This window comes from Ambystoma mexicanum, chromosome 10 (genome assembly GCF_040938575.1).
Source record: "Ambystoma mexicanum isolate Mex_15411 chromosome 10, UKY_AmexF1_1, whole genome shotgun sequence".
Taxonomy (NCBI): domain Eukaryota; kingdom Metazoa; phylum Chordata; class Amphibia; order Caudata; family Ambystomatidae; genus Ambystoma; species Ambystoma mexicanum.
The window spans coordinates 374,721,041-374,742,431 of record NC_090932.1 but is presented as its reverse complement, the minus strand read 5'-3'; the positions used below and the strand labels follow the sequence as shown (position 1 = coordinate 374,742,431).

At 43.2% G+C, this 21,391-nt stretch overlaps 1 protein-coding gene across 2 annotated transcripts in view; it reads right to left on the bottom strand.

Annotated features, from left to right (window-relative positions):
* The window catches only part of SLC18A1 (solute carrier family 18 member A1), a 367,959-nt gene that overhangs the window by 116,792 nt on the left and 229,776 nt on the right, over positions 1–21,391 (bottom strand). For both annotated transcript variants that reach the window (XM_069617961.1, XM_069617962.1), the window contains one exon: positions 18,603–18,698. In XM_069617961.1, the coding sequence (XP_069474062.1) occupies positions 18,603–18,698 (96 nt within the window). The remainder of the gene's footprint in view (positions 1–18,602; positions 18,699–21,391) is intronic.

The following is a 21,391-nucleotide window of genomic DNA, read 5'->3' as shown; positions in this document are numbered from 1 at the left end:
GACAGTGGGGAGCAAGGATGGTAATGCAATTGGATGTGACTTGAGGTGGGCATGTATCTTCCAGGAAGTGTGCAGGTTTTGTTTTGCTAGTAGGGAAGACGAAAGTGTCTCAGGCATTGGGGTGGAAGGTCTCACATGTAATGGAATGTTAGGGAGTGGGGGTGGGAATGGGAGAGTAGATGGAAGAGATTGCCTCATGTGTATTTTGGAGTTGAAGGTGTCTATGGGGGAGTTGCATGCTGCAGTGGATGCTGGTATGGAAGGTGTGGATGTGGTTGGCAGAGGGATTTTACAATGTTGAATAGTTTATATGTACGATTGGTCGCAATTAGAGGTCTTGGAAGTAATGGGTGGCTTGGTGCATTACGTGTGGCTGTTTTGTATTTGTTGTGGCAGGTTTTTAATGGTGTTCTGATGGCAGAGCATGGGTTATTTTGCCATTCTCTTTCATTAAACCTGGTTGAGAGATGCATCTGGTCTGATAATTTCCTACTTCATTTTGAGGTTCTCCTTTTTTCCTTATCGTTCCTAAACTAACAAGATTGTTAGGTTTAATCCGTAATCGTAAGAAGGTTAGTCTTGAAGCTTTTGAATCAACAGTGGTGCCATTATTACCATCATTGGTAGGGAACCTACCTCTAGATGAGTTTATATATTCTTTTAGGTCAGCTACAAATCAAGCTTTTGATCTTCTAGCTCTCTCCGACCAGTTAAACACAATAAAATGGCCAGACATAACCAATGGTTCATCCCAGAGGTTTTATTAGCTAGAGGGGTGAAAGGGAAAGCTGAACGATATTGGAGAAGTCAACCATCAAAAATGTCAGTTTTGTCATATAAACAGGCTGTTAGACTTTATAAAGCTGCAGTATTCGAGGTTAAAAGGTATAACCTCAATGCCAGGATAGAAGGGTGATCATCTAAGTCAAAAGAACTTTTTTCAGTTTTTCAAGAATTATAGGGATTGACTGTTGAGCCTCTCCTTGCTATGGAGGAGGATTAGTGTCAGTGTATTCTTGTCAGGTTTTCTAAGAAGACCCTTCAACAGCAAATACGTATCCAGAACCAGGTTGAGATATTTCAGTGTGTAAATGATACCACTACACCATCCCAAAAAGAACTGACTCTGTGCACTAGTCTTTTTTCCTTTCATGAAGTTTCAGAAAGGGAGGTTTTAGAAATTATCAAAAAAATTAAACCTGCATCTTGTAAAGGTGATATCTTCCTGGCAACACTTTTTAAAGACTTTTTGCCCATATTGACCCCGTTAGTCACAAGGTGTATTAATTATTCCTTTCTAGAGGCTCATGTCCCTGAGAACATTAAGAAGGCATTGATTACTCCTCTACTGAAGAAGGAAAATCTTGACCCTCTGGTTCCTGGAAATTACTGGCCCATTACGAATGTTCGTTTTATCTTACAAATAATTGACAATGTAGGATGCTCTCAATATCACTCCTTCATGGAACTGCAGGACATTTTAGCCAAGGAGCAATCAGGGTTCCGGGCTAACCACGGAATGGAGACCGCTCTATTAGACTTAAAAATGAATATCTCAGAAATGATGCAGGATGGAAATGTTTCTTTGCTTCTGCTACTGGATCTGTCATCGGCTTTCTATCTGGTTGACCATGATCTGCTAGCAGACAGGCTGATTCACATAGGGAAATGCACCCCATTGGCGGTATCCTGGTTAAAATACTTTTTTGGTCTAAGAACGGCCTGCGTGGTTGGTGGAGTGGCTCAATCCCAGAGGACACCTTTAACATGTAGTGTTCCTCAGGGATCGTGCTTGTCCCAACTGCTTTATAGCATATATGTCAAATGCTTATGTGATCTCCTTACGTCCTTGGGAGTAAAATTTCCAAACTATGCTGACGATACAAAGATAGTATTCAAGCTCTCTGGGGTATACAGGGATGATGTAGAATGCATTCATAACGTTTTTAAAGTGATCCAGAAATGGCTGGCCTTGATTTCCTTGGCTCAAAGACTGAGTTACTCATTCTAGGAACACCATATAGATTGAAAAATCTAGACACACAATACAAATGTTTTGTGATAACTGTGAATATTATCCCGGTATCTGACTCAGTCAACACACTTTGGGCCTGATTATGGTCTGGAAACGCTGGTGCCGGTAAGCCTAACAGCACAGGTGTTTCCGGACTGGCACAGTACGACTCTGCTGGTGGGTGCCATCACGGCACCCGCCAGCAGAGTTTCACAGAAGCACCGGCACCATTATTAATGGTGCCGGAGAATTCTGTGGTCCCCATTCCCATTGAGTGCTATGGGACTCAAACGGGAATAGGGATTAACAATGTACCGGCGCCTGACTTCCCAGAACGCTGCAGTCGTAATCCCCTGGTGTTTCCGGAGAGCCAGGAGTCAGGGAATATTGCAAGTCTGGCAGCAACCCGCCGCTAGCACTGGCAGGGTTACCGCTGGACTTGTAATGAGGCCATTGGAGTTTTCTTTGATTCTTATCTCTCCTTCAAAAAGCATGTTTCTCATTTAAAATCCTCATTCGCCCTTATTTGTCAGAAGCCAACAAGGCTCTGATTGCGGCAGCCATAGTGAACACAAAATTGGACTGTTGTAATATTGTAATAGCCTTTAGCTGGGTAAATCTGAAGGTAATATTTAGAAACTCCAGGTGTCACAAAATGTAGCAGTTCATGCTGTTTGTGGACTTGATCGTTGATCACAGGTCTCGGAATTTTGCAGTAAGCTGCTTTGGCTTCCGGTTGAACAGCGCATCCCGTTTAAAGGGGCTGTCATGGTGTTTAAATGTTTGGAAGCTGAAGCACCGCACTACCTTTCTTCTAGAGTGAAAAGAACCCCTGTTCAACAGGCCTTGCGCTCCAACAACCGGATAACCCTAGATCAACATTGTGTAATCTTAAAAAATAATGGTGAAGCAAGTTTTAATGCCTGGACTCCCTGCTTATGGATCTCACTTCCACCGGACATTAGAGGCTGTGTATCTACTCTACTTTTCAGAAAACGTCTAAAAACATTTCTCTTTGACAATAAACTGGATTAGATAACCACATGATCACAGGCTTCAATGAGGCTTACTTACATCTTCTTGCGTGTGTTTATTTACACTTCTTCTGCTTTATGTTTCACGTTGTGTGTAATGTGGGCGCCCTGAGGCCTCCGGACGAGTGGCTCAATACATAATTGTTTTAGATAGATAGATAGATAGATAGATAGATAGATAGATAGATAGATAGATAGATAGATAGATAGATAGATAGATAGATAGATAGATAGATAGATAGATAGAATGCATCTGGCTTCCTGCTTGATGGAGAGGAGGAAGCTGTGGAACCATAGTTTGAGTGGTGGCTGCACGTTTTTTTATTTGATGGTGGACATTCTGTCGAGTGCTTGTGTGATGATGCTGTTGTAATTGTTGAGGAGAGTGCAGGGATGTGCTTGTGGGAAGGAGCAGCGTGGTATGAGTGGCACTACTGTTGTGTCTGAAATGTGTTCGCTTTGTCTGTCTCGGGCCAGGAGGATGTGAGGCAGCTGGGGGGGTTGTGTTGTAGAGTGAGTGTGTAGAGAATTGCAAAGTAGTCTGACCACGACACCCAGATTCGATTTTGCATAAAGACATGATTCGTTCTTTAAATCAAAAGACCCAGGGTGTTGCCAGCTGTGTGTGTGGGGTAGGTGATGGGTTTTGTGAGGTCATGGGGTTGGTCATAAGTCTGCTGAGGATACCATTTGATATGGGGTTGTTCTCTGAATGGGCACTTACCACGGTTGAGGTTGCAAGGTAGATATTGAGGCAGGGGAGCTGTGGTTGCTAGTTGTGAAGTCAGTCCAGTCAGTGTGTAAGTTGGGACTGTGTGTCGGGGGTGGTAGAGTGAGGATTCTCTTTAGTACGGGTTTTCTGGTGGATGAGATAGTGTGGTGGAAGCATGCCAGGGATAATAGGCGTGTGGTGGGGCTTGAGCCATGTTTCTGTAAGGAAAAGTATATCTGGGGTGTGTGGTGAGTTCTTTGAGTTCATGTGTGAGCAGGTGCATAGTTGCATTTGAGAAGAATGATTCGCAATCATTTCTTTTACTGGAGTGCTGTGGTGGACTTTGATTTGAATGTTGGTTTTTGTGTTTTGTATGAGGCATGTTTTGTGGCAACCATTTTAAAACATTGACTAGCAGGGAACCAAGAATGAAAAAGAGAAAAGATAATTGCAAGAACCCTTAGCTCTGTCTAAGCCTTGGTCTGGGTGCCCGATGAATCACTGAAATTCTCAAAGTAACGCGAAAGTACTCCAGCAGGAAAGATACATTTTGACTAGATAAATACAAGATCTTTGACACAAAAATAGAAATGATTTCAATGTGTAGTGGGGATGGAGTAAAAGTAGCCCTCTCAAGTCCCCCCTATCTCAGTATGTTATAAAATTCCCCAGCCAAAATTTTAGGATATTCTTTCTGTGTTTTCGTTTCAATCTATGTCCTACCTTTGAAGTTGTTGGACAAGGAATGGACCTTGCTTGTGTTCTTTGCATTTGGCAGATATGTAACCCAACAGATTTAGTAGGATTTATGGAAAATGTACTATTGTATTGTCCTATATTACATGTGGAAAAATATAGCTTTTCTAGGGAAATTAGTTTATGAGACTTTTCTTTCATCTATGAGTTTTTGGAATTGTTTGTTTGTTTGTTTATTTATTTATGTGGCGCACCGGACCAGAAGGTATGAGGGCGCAAGCATTACAAGAATATTCTCAACTTAGTTACAATACTGTACATTATTTACATATTATGCATAGTGGGTAGATGCAGTTACAGTGAGTAGAAACAGTTACAAGGATACAGAGTAACATTACGACATAGTTACAAGTTGACAAATGTGTAGTAGTTACTGGTGTCATTATTGGGTGTCATTATTGGTCTTTGTTCTTAAGCCACTGGAGGTAGTCACGCCTAAATTGGTGGTAGGTTTGAGGTGCTCTGACGGAAGGTGGTAGTGAGTTTCAATGTTGGGCTGCTTTTACCTGAAGCTGTTGCCGCCCATTTTCATGCGCTTGAATCTGGGAACAGTGAGCAGGTTAGCATTGCTATTTCTGGTGAGTCTGTTGGGCATGTATCTGGTTATCCTGTCTGAGAGATAACGGGGAGCTGCGTTGTTAAGGCATTTGTAGGTGAGGGAGGCTACCTTAAGCAGAATTTTGTCCGAGGTAGTGAGCCAGTTGTGGGTTCTCCTAGTATTCGAGATGTGTTCTCTTTTAGGGATGTTAAGCGCTGCTCTAAGGGCATTGTTCTGTAGGATCTGGATTTTATTGGTAATCTGTTTGTTGGCGCCTACATAGAAGGAGTTACAATAGTCCAGTTTAGATAGTATGAGAGCTCTGGCTAGAGTAATGCAACTTTGGGTGGAGAGGAAGAGTTTGGCAGAGCGTATAAGCTTGCATGTGTAGGCTGTAGTGGATGCCATGGAGCTGACCTGTTTATGGAAGGAGAGGGTGGAATCGAGATAGATGCCAAGGGTTTTCACTTCCTTAGCTACCTTTATAGGGTTGCCGTCAATGGTGAAACTGGAGTAGTTGAGGTCCAGTTTGTTTAAGTTCGTGGCTGATCCCAGGATGATGAGTTTGGTCTTGTCATCATTCAGGCATAGACTATGGGAGGCCATCCATGCCTGGATGATGAGGTACACCTTGTTCACCAAGGCCAAATCTGTGTTGTAGTCTCCCGTCAACGGGATGAGGATTTGGGTATCATCAGCATAGTTAGTGTAGGTGAAACCCAAACCGTCGAGATCATCAAACAGGGGCTTAGTGAACATGTTGTACAGTGTGGGGGAGACACATGACCCCTGGGGGACCCTGCATGCAATGGGAATGGGGTCAGCGGAGGCCGTGGTGGAGAAGACACACATAGAACTGTTGCTAAGGAATGATGTGATCCAGCCTATAACTTCTTTGGAAAAGTGGGCCGCCGAGTCTAAGTGGCTACATAGGATTTTATGATCAACAAGATCAAAGGCTGGCGAGAGGTCTAAAAGGAGCAATAAGGCAGTTTTCCCATTATCTCTCAGAGTGTCAATTTGGGCCTGGAGGTCGATGAGTGCAGTTTCTGTGCCATGTTGGGGGTCTAAAACCAGATTGCCGGACTCCTAGGAGGTGGTTTTGTTCAAGGAATTTTGGAATTTGAAGGTAGGCTGTCTTGTCGAGGATTTTTAGTAGGAAGGGGACGGTGGTGATGGGTCTGTAGTTAGTGGGTATGGCTGGGTCGAGTGTGGTTTTTTTTTAGTAGGGGGAGGACCTAGGATTCTTTGAGGTTGTTGGGGATGGTCCCATAAGAGAAGGAGGTGTTGATGAGTTTGGTAATAAATGGAGATAGGTCTCTGGCCGCGTCTTTGATGATTTGAGGTGGGCATAGGTCGCCTTGGCAGTTAGAAGGCTTGAGGCTGAGTATGATTTTTTCCACTTCTAGCGTGGAGACTTTGGAGAAGCTGAAGCGAGTGGGGGGGGTTAGGGGGGGTATCAGGGGATGGTGAGTGTGGGGGTGGTGTTAGATTTGGCATTGGATAGGGTCTCTTTCTTGTTGTTAATTTTGATTTGGAGGCCTGCGACTTTATTGGAAAGGGCATTTTGGATGCTGGTGCACCATTGTTTGTCTTTCTTGAAGGTGTCTGGGACCGGGATGGGAGTCTCCAACTCTTTAAGGATGGTGAACAATTCTTTAGTGCTGGATTTGGCATGCAGTATTCTCAGATTGTAGGATTCTTGTTTGGCGAGGAGGATTTCTTTTTTGTAAGTAGAAACTATTTTGTTGAGGATCAGCTTGTTGCTGTCGGTGGGATTTTGACTCCAAATGTGTTCCTTTTTTCGTTTCTCTAGTCTGAGGGCTTTTAGGTGGGCCGTGAACCAAGTATTCAAGTGTTTTATTGGCTTGGGTTTTCTCAGCTTTAGTGGTGCGATGGCATCTAGGGCTAGGCGCATGCTGTTGTAGCTTTCAACCAGGTGGTGGGGGTTGGAGTTGGTAGGGAGTTGTTTCAGTGTAGGTAGAATGAGAGGCATGAGTTTTTCCGCAGTTATATTTTTCTTGCTTCTAGTGGGGATGGCTGAGGCTAGGGAGATGTTAGTGATAGGGCTGGCCGCTTCGAGTGTGAAGGAGAGGAGGTGGTGGTCAGACCAAGGTTGTGGTGAAATGGCAGTGATGGAGATCGCACAGTTGTGGTCTGCTATCCAGTCAAGAGTTCTCCCTTTGTTATGAGTGGGGGTGGACACTCTTTGGTTGAAGCCTAGTTCTGATAGTGAGTAATTAATGGCTGACGCTTGGGTGTCTTTAGGGTCATTGTAGCCAAGGTTAAAGTCTCCTAGGAGGAGGCATTGAGAGGTATTTTTTAAGTTGTTAGAGAGGATGGAGTTAAGGTCTTCCTCAAAGGAGCCTAGAGGTCCCAGGGGTCTGTATAGTAGGTGGATGGTGATGGTTTGGGAGTTGGTGGTGGGGAGTTTGGCAATTCACAGGATGAGTAGTGATCGGTGTTGATAGATTTAAGGTTGAGGTGGGTTTTGGTGATTATAGCAAGGCCACCGCCTCTAGAATCAATTCTGTCTGTTCGGAGGATGGAGAAATTCTCAGGGATGGCTAGCACAAGGGCTGGGCCAGCTGCTGCATGAAGCCAGGTCTCCGAGATGGCTAAGAAGTCTAGTTCTTCCATTAGGATGAGGTCTGCTATGTCTGTTGCGTGGGCTACTATAGATCTTGCATTGATTAAAGCCCCTTTTAGGGGAGTAGTGGTATGTGTACTCGTGGTAGGTGTAGAGGTTGATGATCGAGACTTATGTTTGGTGGTAGTATTAGTTTGGGTAGGCTTAGGTAAGTTAGTGCCTTTGTTGGACGGGATGGTCAGGATGTAAGGCTGGGGCCAATTAGGTGGTTTGGTATGGGTGGAATCCCTAGCTCTGGGCTCGTATATTTTGGGGAGTCTGGCGCGTAGTTTGGGGTTTCTAGCAGATAGGTTGCACGGTGTAGAGTGGTGCATGGTGAGTGGCAGGGTGGTAACCATACTGGTCAGGCCTGGTACGGGGGGGGCTGAGGAGACTAGTTGCGTGGATAAGGTGGATGATGGCTCTCAGCAGTGCTGAGCATATACCTGGTAGGTACATTTTAGTGGGAGGAGGTGCGAGCAGTGGGCATGTGTTTGATATTAGCTGGTTCCTGAGTTGTTAAGGTTGGCCTTACCTAGGATCAGAATCAGGTAGGCAGCTAAGGCACATTAGATTGCGATGACTGAATGGGCCAGGGATATACCTAGATTCAAGAGTCGCGTAGATAGCTAAAACACAATGGAATGCATTGAAAAAAGGGGCAAGGACTCACCTAGATTCAAAGTCAGGTAGATGGTTGACATTGACTATCTGATTGTCTAAATTAACAGCAATTGAGATGGATGCAGCAGAAAGCGCCTAGATTTTGTGAGCTAAGTCTGGGATACTGGCAGTAGTGAGAGCATTCGGCAGAAACAAGCAGACTAGTATTTTGATTAAATTAAATTGTTAGGGGTGAACAAATGTCCCTCAATTTCGCAATAGCCACATTCCTGTATGCGTTTTTTCCCACCTGAAAATATTTTTTTGGTGAAGTTAGTTCTTTAGATTTTAGTGCTTCTGCTATTTTGCTTGCTCCTATTTTAATATTTGGTTGATGTGATATTAATACTGCTTGTTTAATCTGATATATTTATGTGTAAGCTTATTTTGTTAACCATAACACAATAATACAAAGATATAAACAGGAAGCCAGTCCTTTTTTGAATGTGAAAACAGCAGATGAAGGATCACATGATGCTGGTAAGGAGCTGGATGGAGAACGGCAAGGGGAGCATCAAGCTGCAAAATGCCACCCCAAAGGGGGGAGGGGGTTACTAACCCATAGATCAACCCTAGTTGATTCTTGTAGGTCCCCTGCCCTCTGCGTTGTACAGTTTGGTGATCCTCTCACTCCAGAGGATGCTCATTCTGAGGATGGAAATACCCTTCTAAGATGTTTTTTTGCGGTTCAAGGGTCACATGATCAGCCTGTAGATCGACCCTGGTTGCTTCTTGTAGGTACCCTCCCCAATGCAGCCAGCCTCAGTCAGCTGGAATGAGTGCCTTTGGTGGCACTGAACAGAGTTCAGCAATTCTTTCACACCAGATGATGCCCCTTCCGAGGATGGAAGACCCTTCTTGGAAGGATTAATAGCTGAATTGGTCCTGCTGAGATTTGACTGGTAATTAAAGCGTAGGTTTTCTCCATGTCAGAAGTGGGCACTTAACCCGTGAATTTTCAACAGGGCATTACATCTTTCTGGGCATGCAAATGGGAATGGTGCAAGCCAAAGGAACCTGATTGAACATGAGAATAGTGGGCTGTGATACTTTGTGAGGGGTCCATCCAGTCCAGTTTTCTCTTGCATTCTGGTTCTTATAGTTTTACCTTTGCCACTATAAATGATGTTCAACAGGTTCCAGGATGATTAAATAAAAAATAAACCTGGATGGGCTATGCATTTGCTGGTGTATGTAACTAGAGAGTGCTGTACAGTTGAAAGCAGGCTCACAAACGAACAGGGTGATGATTATGATTTTGGTCATAGTGGCAAAAGGTGCATTATTTGGAAATGCCACAATTTGAGTGGCGGATTAAACCCTGTGGAGGTTCTTAGGGCGTTGAAAATTTCAGAGGCCCCGTGCAAATTATCTCCTAATATGTTTTTAGTTTTACCAACCAACAATTTTAATAGGTTTTAATGATATTTTGCTTAAAACAAGCATTCTGTATTAGATTACTGTAGCCAGTGCTTTAAGTGGGCCGGGGCCTGCCGGGGCCGGGCCCCGCCAGTCTCCAAAAAGTGGGGCTGAGCCGTGGCCCTGCCGGGGCCCCCATCCCACCACGCCATGGCCGCAGCCGCGACGGGAGATGCGCCCGCCAGTTTAACGTTAGGCAAGTGGACAGAAGTGCCAGCCAGCCACAGCGTCACTGAGGCTGGCTGGCACTTCTGCCAGTCACTGTAACTTCCCTGATGACCCCCCATCTGAGGGGTCATCAGGGAAGTGACAGTTCCTTTGTTTGCCCTCGCCAGACCTGGCCCTCTGTGAACCCGCAGGCTCCATGATCTAATATGTAGATTAGATCACGGAGCCCGCGGGTTCCCAGAGGGTGAAAGACGTCTTGGGCTCTGTGATCTCTGCTCAGAGCAGAGATCACTGAGCCCGAGGTGCCTGTCTCCTTTCGCAAATCTTTATAAAAGATGCCTTGAACTGTGTACGTTTCAAGCCATCTTTTATAAACGTATACATATTTCTACGTTTATAACAGACGGCTTGAAACGTACACAATTCAAGGCATCTTTTATAAAGCTTTGTCGACGGACAAAGCCACCTTGGGTTTTGTCCGTCCTCAACGCTTTATAAAAGATGGCTTGAATTGTGTATGTTTCAAGCAATCTTTTATGAACATAGAAATATGTTGCAAATGTCTATGTTTATAAAAGGTGGGTTGAAAAGTACACAAACCATATTGAGGTAAGCACACAAGTGTGCGTAACTTACTATGGTTTGTACACTTTCAAGCTACCTTTTATAAACGTAGAAATATGTAACATTGCTATGTTTATAAAAGAAGGCTTGAAAATACACAAACCATAGTAGTACGCATACAAATAAATAAATGCTCACATACATTTATATATTTGTTTGCGCACCCTACTATGATTTGTGCACTTTTAGGCCACGCCCACAGTGAACGCCACGCCCCCAAACGAGGGCCCCCCCTCAATTTCTTACCCCACTTAAAGCACTGACTGTAGCCCTGAGCAGGCTGAGTTGAAAGCATGTCCGGCTGGCGGTGTGCCGTTCCCTGCATGATATAAAAGCTGCATGGGGGTACTAGCACTAACGGGGCCACCTTGACCACCTACAAGCGCTTTTACTTTACCATACCTACCCTACCCTGATGAGAAACAGCCCCATTTATGAATAGCAAATTCATACCTTGGTGCCGTGTACACCATATTTTGTGTATGTCTCACTGCCACCATTCCTCTTCCACCTATGCACAGACGCATTGTGCCACAGCTACTGACTGGCCCTCATCAATATAAATAACGTCATTTTGTAAAGGTGCCCTGCTTGTGGAATGCCTTCTCCATCTGCAGTATTACCATATGTACAACAGCTACTTGGAAACGTGTCTCATATGAAAAATACAACTAATCATGATTATGGCACACTGCAAACTGAATAGTCTCTGGACAATTGGTTTTATTATTACCTACCTTAAGCAAGTCAAGCGATTCAAACACAGAGAGAAAGGGGAGGACCGAAAAACAGGTTCCCTTTTGATGCCGCAGGCGTCTCGCTGGGCCTCTGACTACTAGTCCTGCTCCTGCCTGCCTGTGCACACCAGCCAGGGTGTGTCTTAGACTCATTGAGCCTGCCCCCTTTCTGCAAAGAAACTGAAGATGTCCAGAGCAAACCGGAAAATAAGCTTTGTTCTTGATGAAATAGCAAAGTATGTGCGAGCAGAAACTAAGAGACAGAGAAAGGAAAGTTCACCTGGGCAATATTCCCCCACTCTACTTTGGCAATATTTGTCTCACTTGCGAAGGCAATACATTATTTTTCTCATTGCAAGTCAGACATGTATAATGGGAGTGTGGCTGCATGCAAGCTCCACCATACTTCCTTAGAGGCTCGTAGAGCCAACAGGGCAAGAGGGAAATGTGCAAACTGCGGTCCTATCTGGCTAGTGACGACAGCTGTGGACAGGCCTACAGGGCGCTCTGGAGATTTCCCTGTGGACCTCTGCATCATGGGCCTCTATTGTGTGGTTACCTATTTTATTTCCAAATGTTCTTGTAGGAAAAGTTTTGTACGTACTCACACTGCGTAATATGAGGCCACTTTGAAAAACATTTTGAGGGCCTCTTTTAGTTCCCAGTCCACCGGAGTCAGGACTGCTTTTGGTTTCCAGTCCACCCGAGTCGGGCCTGCTTTTGTGGGACAATGCGGGCCAGAGCGATAGTGCATTGTACACCTGCTGTTTTTGCCCACAGTCACTGAACAAATGTTAATTGAAATGCACATTTTACCATAAATGTGTGCCCAGGTACAGATTGGGGCCAAAAGTAATGAAAGGTGTTACGGATTTGTGGGACACTTTTGTTGGTGTTTGAGTCTATTTATGTCCACTTCCGCCCTTCTACCTTACAGGTAGTGAAAGAAGAAAGGTTAGGGAAAGTTAGTTTTCCAAGAGCACACTCTGGGTCACATTTTGAGTAGGTGGTAACAGTAATAATATGTGGCATTTTAAAACCAACTTCATTTTTTAAAAAAATCACCTATGCATGGATTAGGTGGCTTTGGAAAGCTAATTCTTGGGATACATAGAAAGTACTGAATGGGGTACATGTGGGGTATTTTGCCCCTGAGGGGGAGGGGCAAAGCTCACAAGTTAAAAGATTACCTACCACATGCCGCAAGCCTGCACTTTGCAGGTTTAAACCTGACACGAGAACTTACGGATCATACTGTCGAAGTCGATAACCTGAATAATGATGGTTGTCGCGTAGTCGAGCAGCGTTGTCAGTGATCTTTGGATGCGGATCACGGCTTCCGAGCGTGAGGCACGTTCTTGATGCCCCACCCAGTGTTCTACACTCGTTGTGAGATTAATACCAGGCCGCTGGATGACTGTGCGCAGTATACCAGATGGCAACCCTTGTGGCACAGATTTCAATACTTCTGAAACGTGAATTCTACAAGCGCAACATTTTGCAGGCAAGGAAGTTATGAAATTGACTCTAGATTGCTACGCAACTAAATTGACTCAAATCGCACTGTCCTGAAGATGGCTTGTCCTTGCTTTCCTTGAGACTGTCTAGAGCCGAAACTCGAGTCGGACAGACAAGATTACAAACTTTGGATTCATGATCTAACTGAAGAGACTTGTATATTTAACCAGTAGGACCTGAATGTCATCCAAAATTGTTATATGGTACAGGCCTCCGGGGAAAAATAATTGTGCATTGTTTTTTGATTATTATTTGCACATGTGGTGTATTGAATATGGTGTGCTTCCCTACCAAAAAAATCTGGAGTGGATTGCTACTGGATTTTCCCAAACATTTAAATCCTCTTTAAATCCTCTTTAACTCCAGAAACTCCCATTGTACTCAGTGGATTGCTTTTGGCTTCCTTTTGGCTTCATGCACCCTGAAATATGTTAATTAGCAATCCTCAGTGATATGCAATCCCAAAACAATCCACTAAAAATCCAAAAGCAATCCAATCCCCAAACAATCCATTAAAAATCCAAAAGCAATCCAATCCCCAAACAATCCACTAAAAATCCAAAAACAATCCAATCCTCAAACAATCCACTACAAATCCAAAAGCAATCCAATCCCCAAACAATCCTATAAAAATTCAAAAGCAATACAATCCTCAAACAATCCAACAAAAATCCCAAAACAATGCAATCCCCAAATAGTCCTGTAAAAATCCAAAAGCAAAGGATTACATCTGGCTTCCGTTTGGCTTAATGCACCCGAATCCCTCCTCGTAGAGATCCAAAAGCAATGCAATGCAATCCCCAAATAAACCTTTTGAAACCCAAAAGCAATTAATGTAGTCACCAAATAATACTTTACACATCAAAAAAACAAAGCAATCCCCAAAATATATAGGCATGGTTTTGGATTATGAGCTGGAAATAAATTTAGGAGTTAACAAAAATAAGGTTTACTATAATCAAATTCTGATGTTTTAGTCCCTGTTTTAAAGGCAGGACTACAAGTACCAGAATGCAATGAAAACCTGAACTGTATGTAGCACTTACAACTGACCTGGGGCAACTTAAAATCTCTCGCTCAGTGATTACCGGTAGTCACAAAAGTACCTCTGTTGCCCAAAGCTCGTTGAAGGAGCTCTGAGTGAATACAGGGCTTTGCAGCTCGCACCGTGGACAAGAGCAATAGGTGGAGGGGATAAGGTCTCTGCCCCTATTATTTAGGGAATATTCAATTTGCTGCCCCCTCACTCCCGCCAACCATTTGAATTTTAGCCTATGGCAAGGAGAAGCCTGGACACTGTGTTCAGTAACCAAGTGCTGCTGCTTAGAAACCTTTCTATTGTAAACTGCTTAATCACAAATAAATGCTTCTGTTGTGCTAAGAGCAGTTATTACGAAATTAAACTGTGGGTTCATGGGTGCCAACTTTTGATTTCCACTACAGGGGCAGAAGTACTTCCACCTCCGCCCTGAATATAAGCGAGCGACCAGCAGCCTAACCCAAACACATTTTTATAAATATAGCACTTGTTTTTTATAAGGAATTGCAGAAGGTCATACAATTAACAACTCGTTTTTAATATATAATGCCTCAACAACACTCTGCACAGCAAGGAAATGCAGGCTAATAAGGTGGGTCCTGTGTTATTGTTATTTTGACTTTGTATTCAGCCGGGAAATGCTGTCAACTTGACAGAGTTTCCCAGCTGAATACAAACTCAAAACGAACAATAGAACATGTATTTTGTGCCAATGACGAGGCAAGGCCTGTGTTCCGCACTAAAATATTTCCAATATTTTAGTGCGGAAGACATGCCCTCGTTATTGGTTCCAAATGGGAAGATTATGGCTATGCCTGCCTCTGCAGAGCAATGAGACAGGCTGAAGGTGACAGTCCCGTCCCACCTGAAATAAGAATATAGTCGGGAGAGAGAGGCTGTTCACCAGGTACAGTGGACTTCACTGACAGTGTTCAATGAAGTCCACTGAACCGTCCCTCTCTCCCGACCCAGTAGTACACTGGCCTCTGCCTCCTCCACCATTCCCTACCACAAATGCAACTCCGCCCTCGACTGTCGGGGCTCAGCTGGCGGCTCCGCGGCTGCATCCCGTGAGGTATTGCCAGCAACAGTGTTTAGGCTTAACCGCTGCCTTGGCCCACGCTTGCGCATAGTGTGGGCATGTGAGGAAATTGCACAATGTCACTGCTCAATGCGCAGGCGTGGGCCAAGGCTATGCAAGTGTGATCCAGTCTGCTGCAGCTTGTATCTCTCAGTCAGAGAGTACAGTGCTGCTGATTGACTTCTCGTCCTAAAACCCTATACTTTTATTTTAAAAAGAACCACACTGGAGCGGTTTCTTTTTAAAATAAAAATATAGGAATGGTAACGGTGGAAAAAAAAGTAGAGGAGCACTGGTATACAGAGGGGCACAGAGGAGGGGCACAGCTCTACCAGGTGGCAGGCAGGAGACAGGCGGCCACCGTCTAGCGAGTCAGGTGGCGCGATGGGAGAAGGGATGGCCGAAGTGTTAGCCATTTCTTCTACCCATTGCTGCAAATTCGTATACCCAGAATGTTAACGACTAGGCATTATTTACTGGAGAATTAGTCAAGTGCAGTTGGACAAATAAAATGCAAAATAATCGAACCTAAACTCTGTGGAATGTTTAGCCAGTTTAAAATGCTAAATAACTGCAACCAATATTGAAACTAGTTTGACATTATTTTACCAACATATAAATGCAGTAAAAATGTGTGACTATGTTGCTGGATTGGTTTTATTGAGAAACAAGTCGGAAAAAATCCAAAAGAAATCCTCCACTTTAAGACCAAACAATCCTTGCTTGTCAAGAAATCCAAAATAAATCCTGTAAAAATGTGTGCCTGCCAATTAGTGTTAGTGGATTGTTTTTACTGAGAAACAAGTCAGTAAAAATCCAAAATAAATCCTGTAAAAATGCGTGCCTGCCAATTAGTGTTAGTGGATTGTTTTCACTGAGAAACAAGTCAGTAAAAATCCAAAATTAATCCTGTAAAAATGCATGCCTGCCAATTAGTGTCAGTGGATTGTTTTTACTGAAGAACAAGTCAGTAAAAATCCAAAATAAATCCTCTAACCCAAGTCAAATAAATCCTTGCTTGGAAAAATCCCCAAACAATCCAAAATAAATGCAAAAAAAATCCTCAGCTTGAAAACAAGCCAGAAGCAATCCCCAAACAATCCAAAAAGTGGATTTCTTTTTTACTAGGGTTGTGTACGAAAGCATTGCATGTGAGGAGAATGAGCTTTCGCTAAGGTTGAGCGGGTTTTGTATGTTAGCAATCATGCTTTCTCATTGACAGATACAGCTATTTTCACTAATCACATTTTTAGGCTGAATGTACTGCCATTGCAAATTGTGTCTATCTTTTGAGCTTGAATGCTTTTTTATTGACATCAATTTCTACAATAATCAAAGAATTGGTTTGTGTAACTGCCTTCCGTAGGCCTCTATGAAGTCTTTAGAATCTATTACTGGCGGCCTTTTTTGTTTGTTGTTAAGGTAATCACAACTCCTGTTATTGCAGTGGTTAGACATTCAGGGAATCGAACATGAAGCGCTATATAAGACACATTATTATAACGATTCCCATGCAGCACTTCCTGCGTACTCCATGTCATAAATATCCCATGCCATCCCAACCCACAAGGAGGTGCAATGTTAAGAACAAGTGGTATTTATTTTTAACTACATACTTATAATGATTCAAGAGCATGGGGTTTGGTGTCCCTACTCTCAGGAACAGTACACGCCAAACACACACGTGCGCCCGTTCCACACGCACACTATCTCCCCCTGTGCCCTGCCTCACAGTGACGCTCGCTGCTTGTTGTCTGGTGATGCCTTGTCAGACCCACTTCCGTCCTGTGGCCCCCTACGGTGGCTGAGGGATAAAGCAATCACGGATCACTTAGGCCGTTATCTCGATTAATTATTTGGACATTTTAAGAGTTTTAGCAGATTTCTGACTGCGCAGCTGCTGCAGGGCTACGCTGGGCCTGTAACTGGCGCTCTCCTCAAGCCTCGCCAGGCTAAATTAGATCGGCCTGTTCGGGCTGCGGGATACAGCCTTTGCTGATCCGATTTCCAAGGCAGTGACTAATTAGCTAGGATCTTTTTCATTTTGTGGCGAAAAGGCTTCACAGAGCCTCTATTAAGCTTTACTCTGGGGAGAGGGGAGTTATGACACATGTGGGCGATGCTTTAATAAATGGCCCCTAAAATGGCTTCTCCCATAGGAAATTACTGTTCCAGAATTTCGCATTTACTGTCCCGCCCCACCTACACACACAGGTTTTTTTTTAGTACAGGACACTCAGTCTAGGGTGACAAACGTAAAAGAAGGACTACCATGGTGGACCCTGCTGCCTCCCTTCTTCCCTTATGTGCACGTATTTTTTCAAGGACTGAACTGCTATCCGGCAAATAAACCGTGTGGTTTTGATCTTTAATGTAAACATCTTATTAACAAAGGAGCGTTTGTTGACATGCTTTCTAATCTGTTTGGTTTTTCAGTCAGTCCTTGTGACTCAAGCTGGTATTGCTTATTGTGGCTACCTGAAAGGTTGGGGTTCAAGCACAGCCTGGGATGTTAGAGAAACAGAATGTAAAATGCTAATTATTCTGATATTTGCTTATTCTCTAATTGTTGCCCACCATCAATATTCAATCGTTTAATATAGGTAACATTTCCTTTATCCAAATACCTGGACAGGGACTTTCCCTTTCGCAAAAACTGGCATATGGTTTTTAAATTAAAAACACCCTTTGTACGGGAGCAGAGGGCCTAATTCCGGGACTGTACTGGCAAAACCGGGACGTCTGGTCACCCTAACTCAGTCATTCACCTGCACTCCCAAGGAGGAATTGTAAGGATGGGATTCCGTATAGGGCTATGGTGCGAGCTATCCTGGACTAACATAATACACCTCCGAGTCAAAATGAAGGGCCTTCCATAAGAATTGAATAAACAAACTCTTTCCAAAATGCGTCATTTCAGCATCTATTGAACCCTACCCAGGCATGTGTAGGGCATGAAAAATATAAATTATATATTGTTTTTTAAAATTATGTATTGTGTTTTGTTTTTACATTAAACCGTTCACAATTAAAAACACGTCTTGGTACACAATTACACATTTTATAATGCTGTGTTGCTGATTTGAGAAAGAGCTTATCAAATGCTTTTTCTGCAAGTGCTATGCAAGTAAACATTTATTAAGACTATTTAATTTTGTTAATTTAAAAACATTTGATGTATGCTAATACATAGTGACTGGACATTTTATAAGCAGCCTACTCAATGCTGAAAGAATATGTGAAGTGCTTCTAGGAGATAAATGCTTATCACTGCATAGCAACTGTTATTAAAACATTTCTCCTGTAAGGCTCGAGAAATGTCAAGCAAGCATTTCTCTTTGTCTGTGACAGGGCCTCTCATGTTTAGCCTACGTAATGGGGCAACTTCCTCATGCCCCCTTCATGGACTTAGGCCACTTTTCACAAACAACTCCCTTCTAGACCCTTTCCCAAAGTCGTTCACAGGTGGATGCTTGGACAAAGATGGGCCTTATTTTATGGGGCTTTAGCTGAAGCCAAAATGCACAGGGCCTCTCACACTCAGTAGTACGTCTCCCACGGATTCTTGCTCCTCATTTCTTCTTTTCCCCCTTCTCTAGATTTCTCTCTCCCCCTGGATTTCCGTGTTACAAGTGGGCCGACGATGGTGAAACATGACGGCAGAACTCACCCAGCTGCCAGTCGGGAGAGCACATGGTCTGTATCATCCATATGGGCAGGGTGGGTTCCAGCATAGCCACGCCCATGTTAGCAAAGCAGAGGGCGCCTGTAAAGACAAGAGAGAGTTGAATGAACACAGGCTTTTCACCCAGAATGCTCCAGGCCTAATTGAAAAAGTCCAGGGTTATGCTTCACATTCCAATATGGGCACTGGTAGTTTGTCCTGGCTGCATAACGGTGGTGACTTAGCGGGTGGTTCGGAACAACTGACCAATGTGACCTTTTGTCCTGCCGAAGGCCTATCTCTCTTTCTGGTGGGAGGTAGTTGCACTTAGGCATAGTTCTGTGCTCAAGGATTAGGTTACTATTCACACACCACTACAAGTCCACCCCCAAAATCATGAGATTGTTTTATTTAATAATGTGTTACAGTTTATATATAAACTTTTCACATGATTATATAAAATGGGAACATAAAAAACAGATATATATATATATATATATATATATATATAGCATAATTCTTAGAGAATTTGAAACACATGAAATCACATAAAACTAAAACTAAATACCATACATTATCACATATTATCTGAAACCATTTTAAGTAAAATAATAATAGTAGTGTCACTTAACTGATATAGATAGACATCAGAAAGGGAAAATATTTAAGAAAATTATGAAGGAAAGATAATAATTAGCAAGTTATTATCAAAGTATAATACAAAGAGTACAGTTAAGTCGCTATAAGCAGTTATTTTAGTTCTTAGATGGATATGGCCAGCAATGTTTCAATTCTGAGCCATATATTGTACATTGCCATGTGCACTTTTAGGCTGTTTGAGTTCACACAATGATACCAAAACATACGTTCCTCAATAGATTTCAAATTGTGAACGTGATTGCTATAATGTAAACAGTAAACATTTAGCATGAGGCGACACGCAGACAATAGATGTTTTGCTGTTTCAATAATTTGGGTGTTTTTACACATCCCGCAGAATCTATCTTCTGGTGCCAGTAGGTTGTAACAACCTTTGTTAGCAAGGACCGGTAGATGATCTATTCTCAACAGAAGAAGAAAGCGTCTAAGTCTACTGGAAGGACACAGATTCAAATAGCTCTGGGTGTTCTTGAATGAATATAACATGTAATGTACACTGGTATTTTTTAAGTTTACTCAAATGGTCATAGTTTTCCAACCAGTCCCAGAGGTCTACCTGTTTAGACAAAGCAATTTGCATAGAGTTGTTGATTCCGCTCCATCTGGGAGTCCAGCACATAACCTTGTTAAACGATTCAATTTTCGCTTTTAGGGGATAATTACATATGTCCTTAGGGAGTTCTTGATAGATGGAGGCGATAAGTGAATTCACAGGGTTATTACTCATCTTTCGATAGTTCTCAGCTCTTCTTTTCATCACAATTGATTTTAAAGATGCAAGGCCTAGTTCGAGCCTAATAATGGCCATTGGTATGCATTGAGGGAGGCCTAGTATTCTCCTCCAGTATTTCCCCTCCACCCGTTGAAGCCATTTCAGATAAACAGATAGCAATGCGTCCAAACCGTAGACCACCATATGGGCAAGAACCTGCGTGTATAGCTGATGAACACCTCTTATTGTATATCCACAGTTCTTAATTGAGAATCGATGGATCAGAGCGGTTACTTGGGCTGCTTTTGTTATGCGTGAATTAATACAAGAGATATAATTGCCAGTTGCATCAATTTCTACACCCAGATATTTATATGTTGAACTATATTTTATTTCATGATCTTGAATAGTTAATCTGGGTCGAGTGAGCCTCCTTCCTGAGAATACCATAAATTGTGTCTTATCTTGGTTGATAATAAGACCATTTGTCTCTGCAAAGTTCCACAATGCAATAGCCAACCCATGTAACCCACTGAATGTGTGGTCCAATATGATAAGATCGTCGGCATAAGCAAGTAGATGACAATATTCAGACCCGATTTTAGGGGGACAATTATGTACTGCTGAGACCGCTGCAGGGATGTGGTGTGTAAATAGGTGGTACAGAAATGGAGCCGTTACACAGCCCTGCTTGACCCCCCTGTTCTGGGCAATTAAATCAGTCATTGTGCCCTAGGAGTCCAGTTTAAGTCTGGCAGTGGTGTTATGATGTAGAAGCTTCAGGTAATATTGGAGTTCCTCATGGCAGCCCAGTTGTTCCAATTTCCGCCATAGTATTGCTCGTGGTACTAGGTCGAAAGCGGCTCGGAAGTCAATAAACAGGGCATATAGAGGGGGATTGCCTTTCTTCTTGGCCCTGGTACGCAGAAGATCTAAGATTAACAAATTATGGGTGGTTGTATAACCTTTTCTGAAGCCTCTTTGAAACTGATTCAGTATGCCTGCTTTATCGGCCCACTGCTCCAGTTTCTCCAGTAGTAGTGACGCAAACAGTTTTCCTGTACAGTCAAGCACGGAAAGGATTCTGTAGTTTCCCGGTTTCTTCCTGTGTCCCCTCTTAAATATCAGGATTAGAAGGGAAGTTTGCCAGGAGGCTGAATTTCACCTGTCGCCATTATTTTGTCAAACTGAATTTTCAGTAAGTGTGCCCAAAATTCCGGATTGCTCCTGAGAACGACGTTTGCCAGGCCATTCGGGCCTGGCGCTCTTGAAGATTTCAGACATTTAATTTTGGTAATTAGTTGATCTGTTGTGACAGTAATGGAGTTTTCGATGGTATGATAACAATGGTACTCTGCTCCTCAGCTCCAACTGAGATATTGCGGGTTAGGAGAAAGTTTGTCCACTGTTAAGCACTAATTGG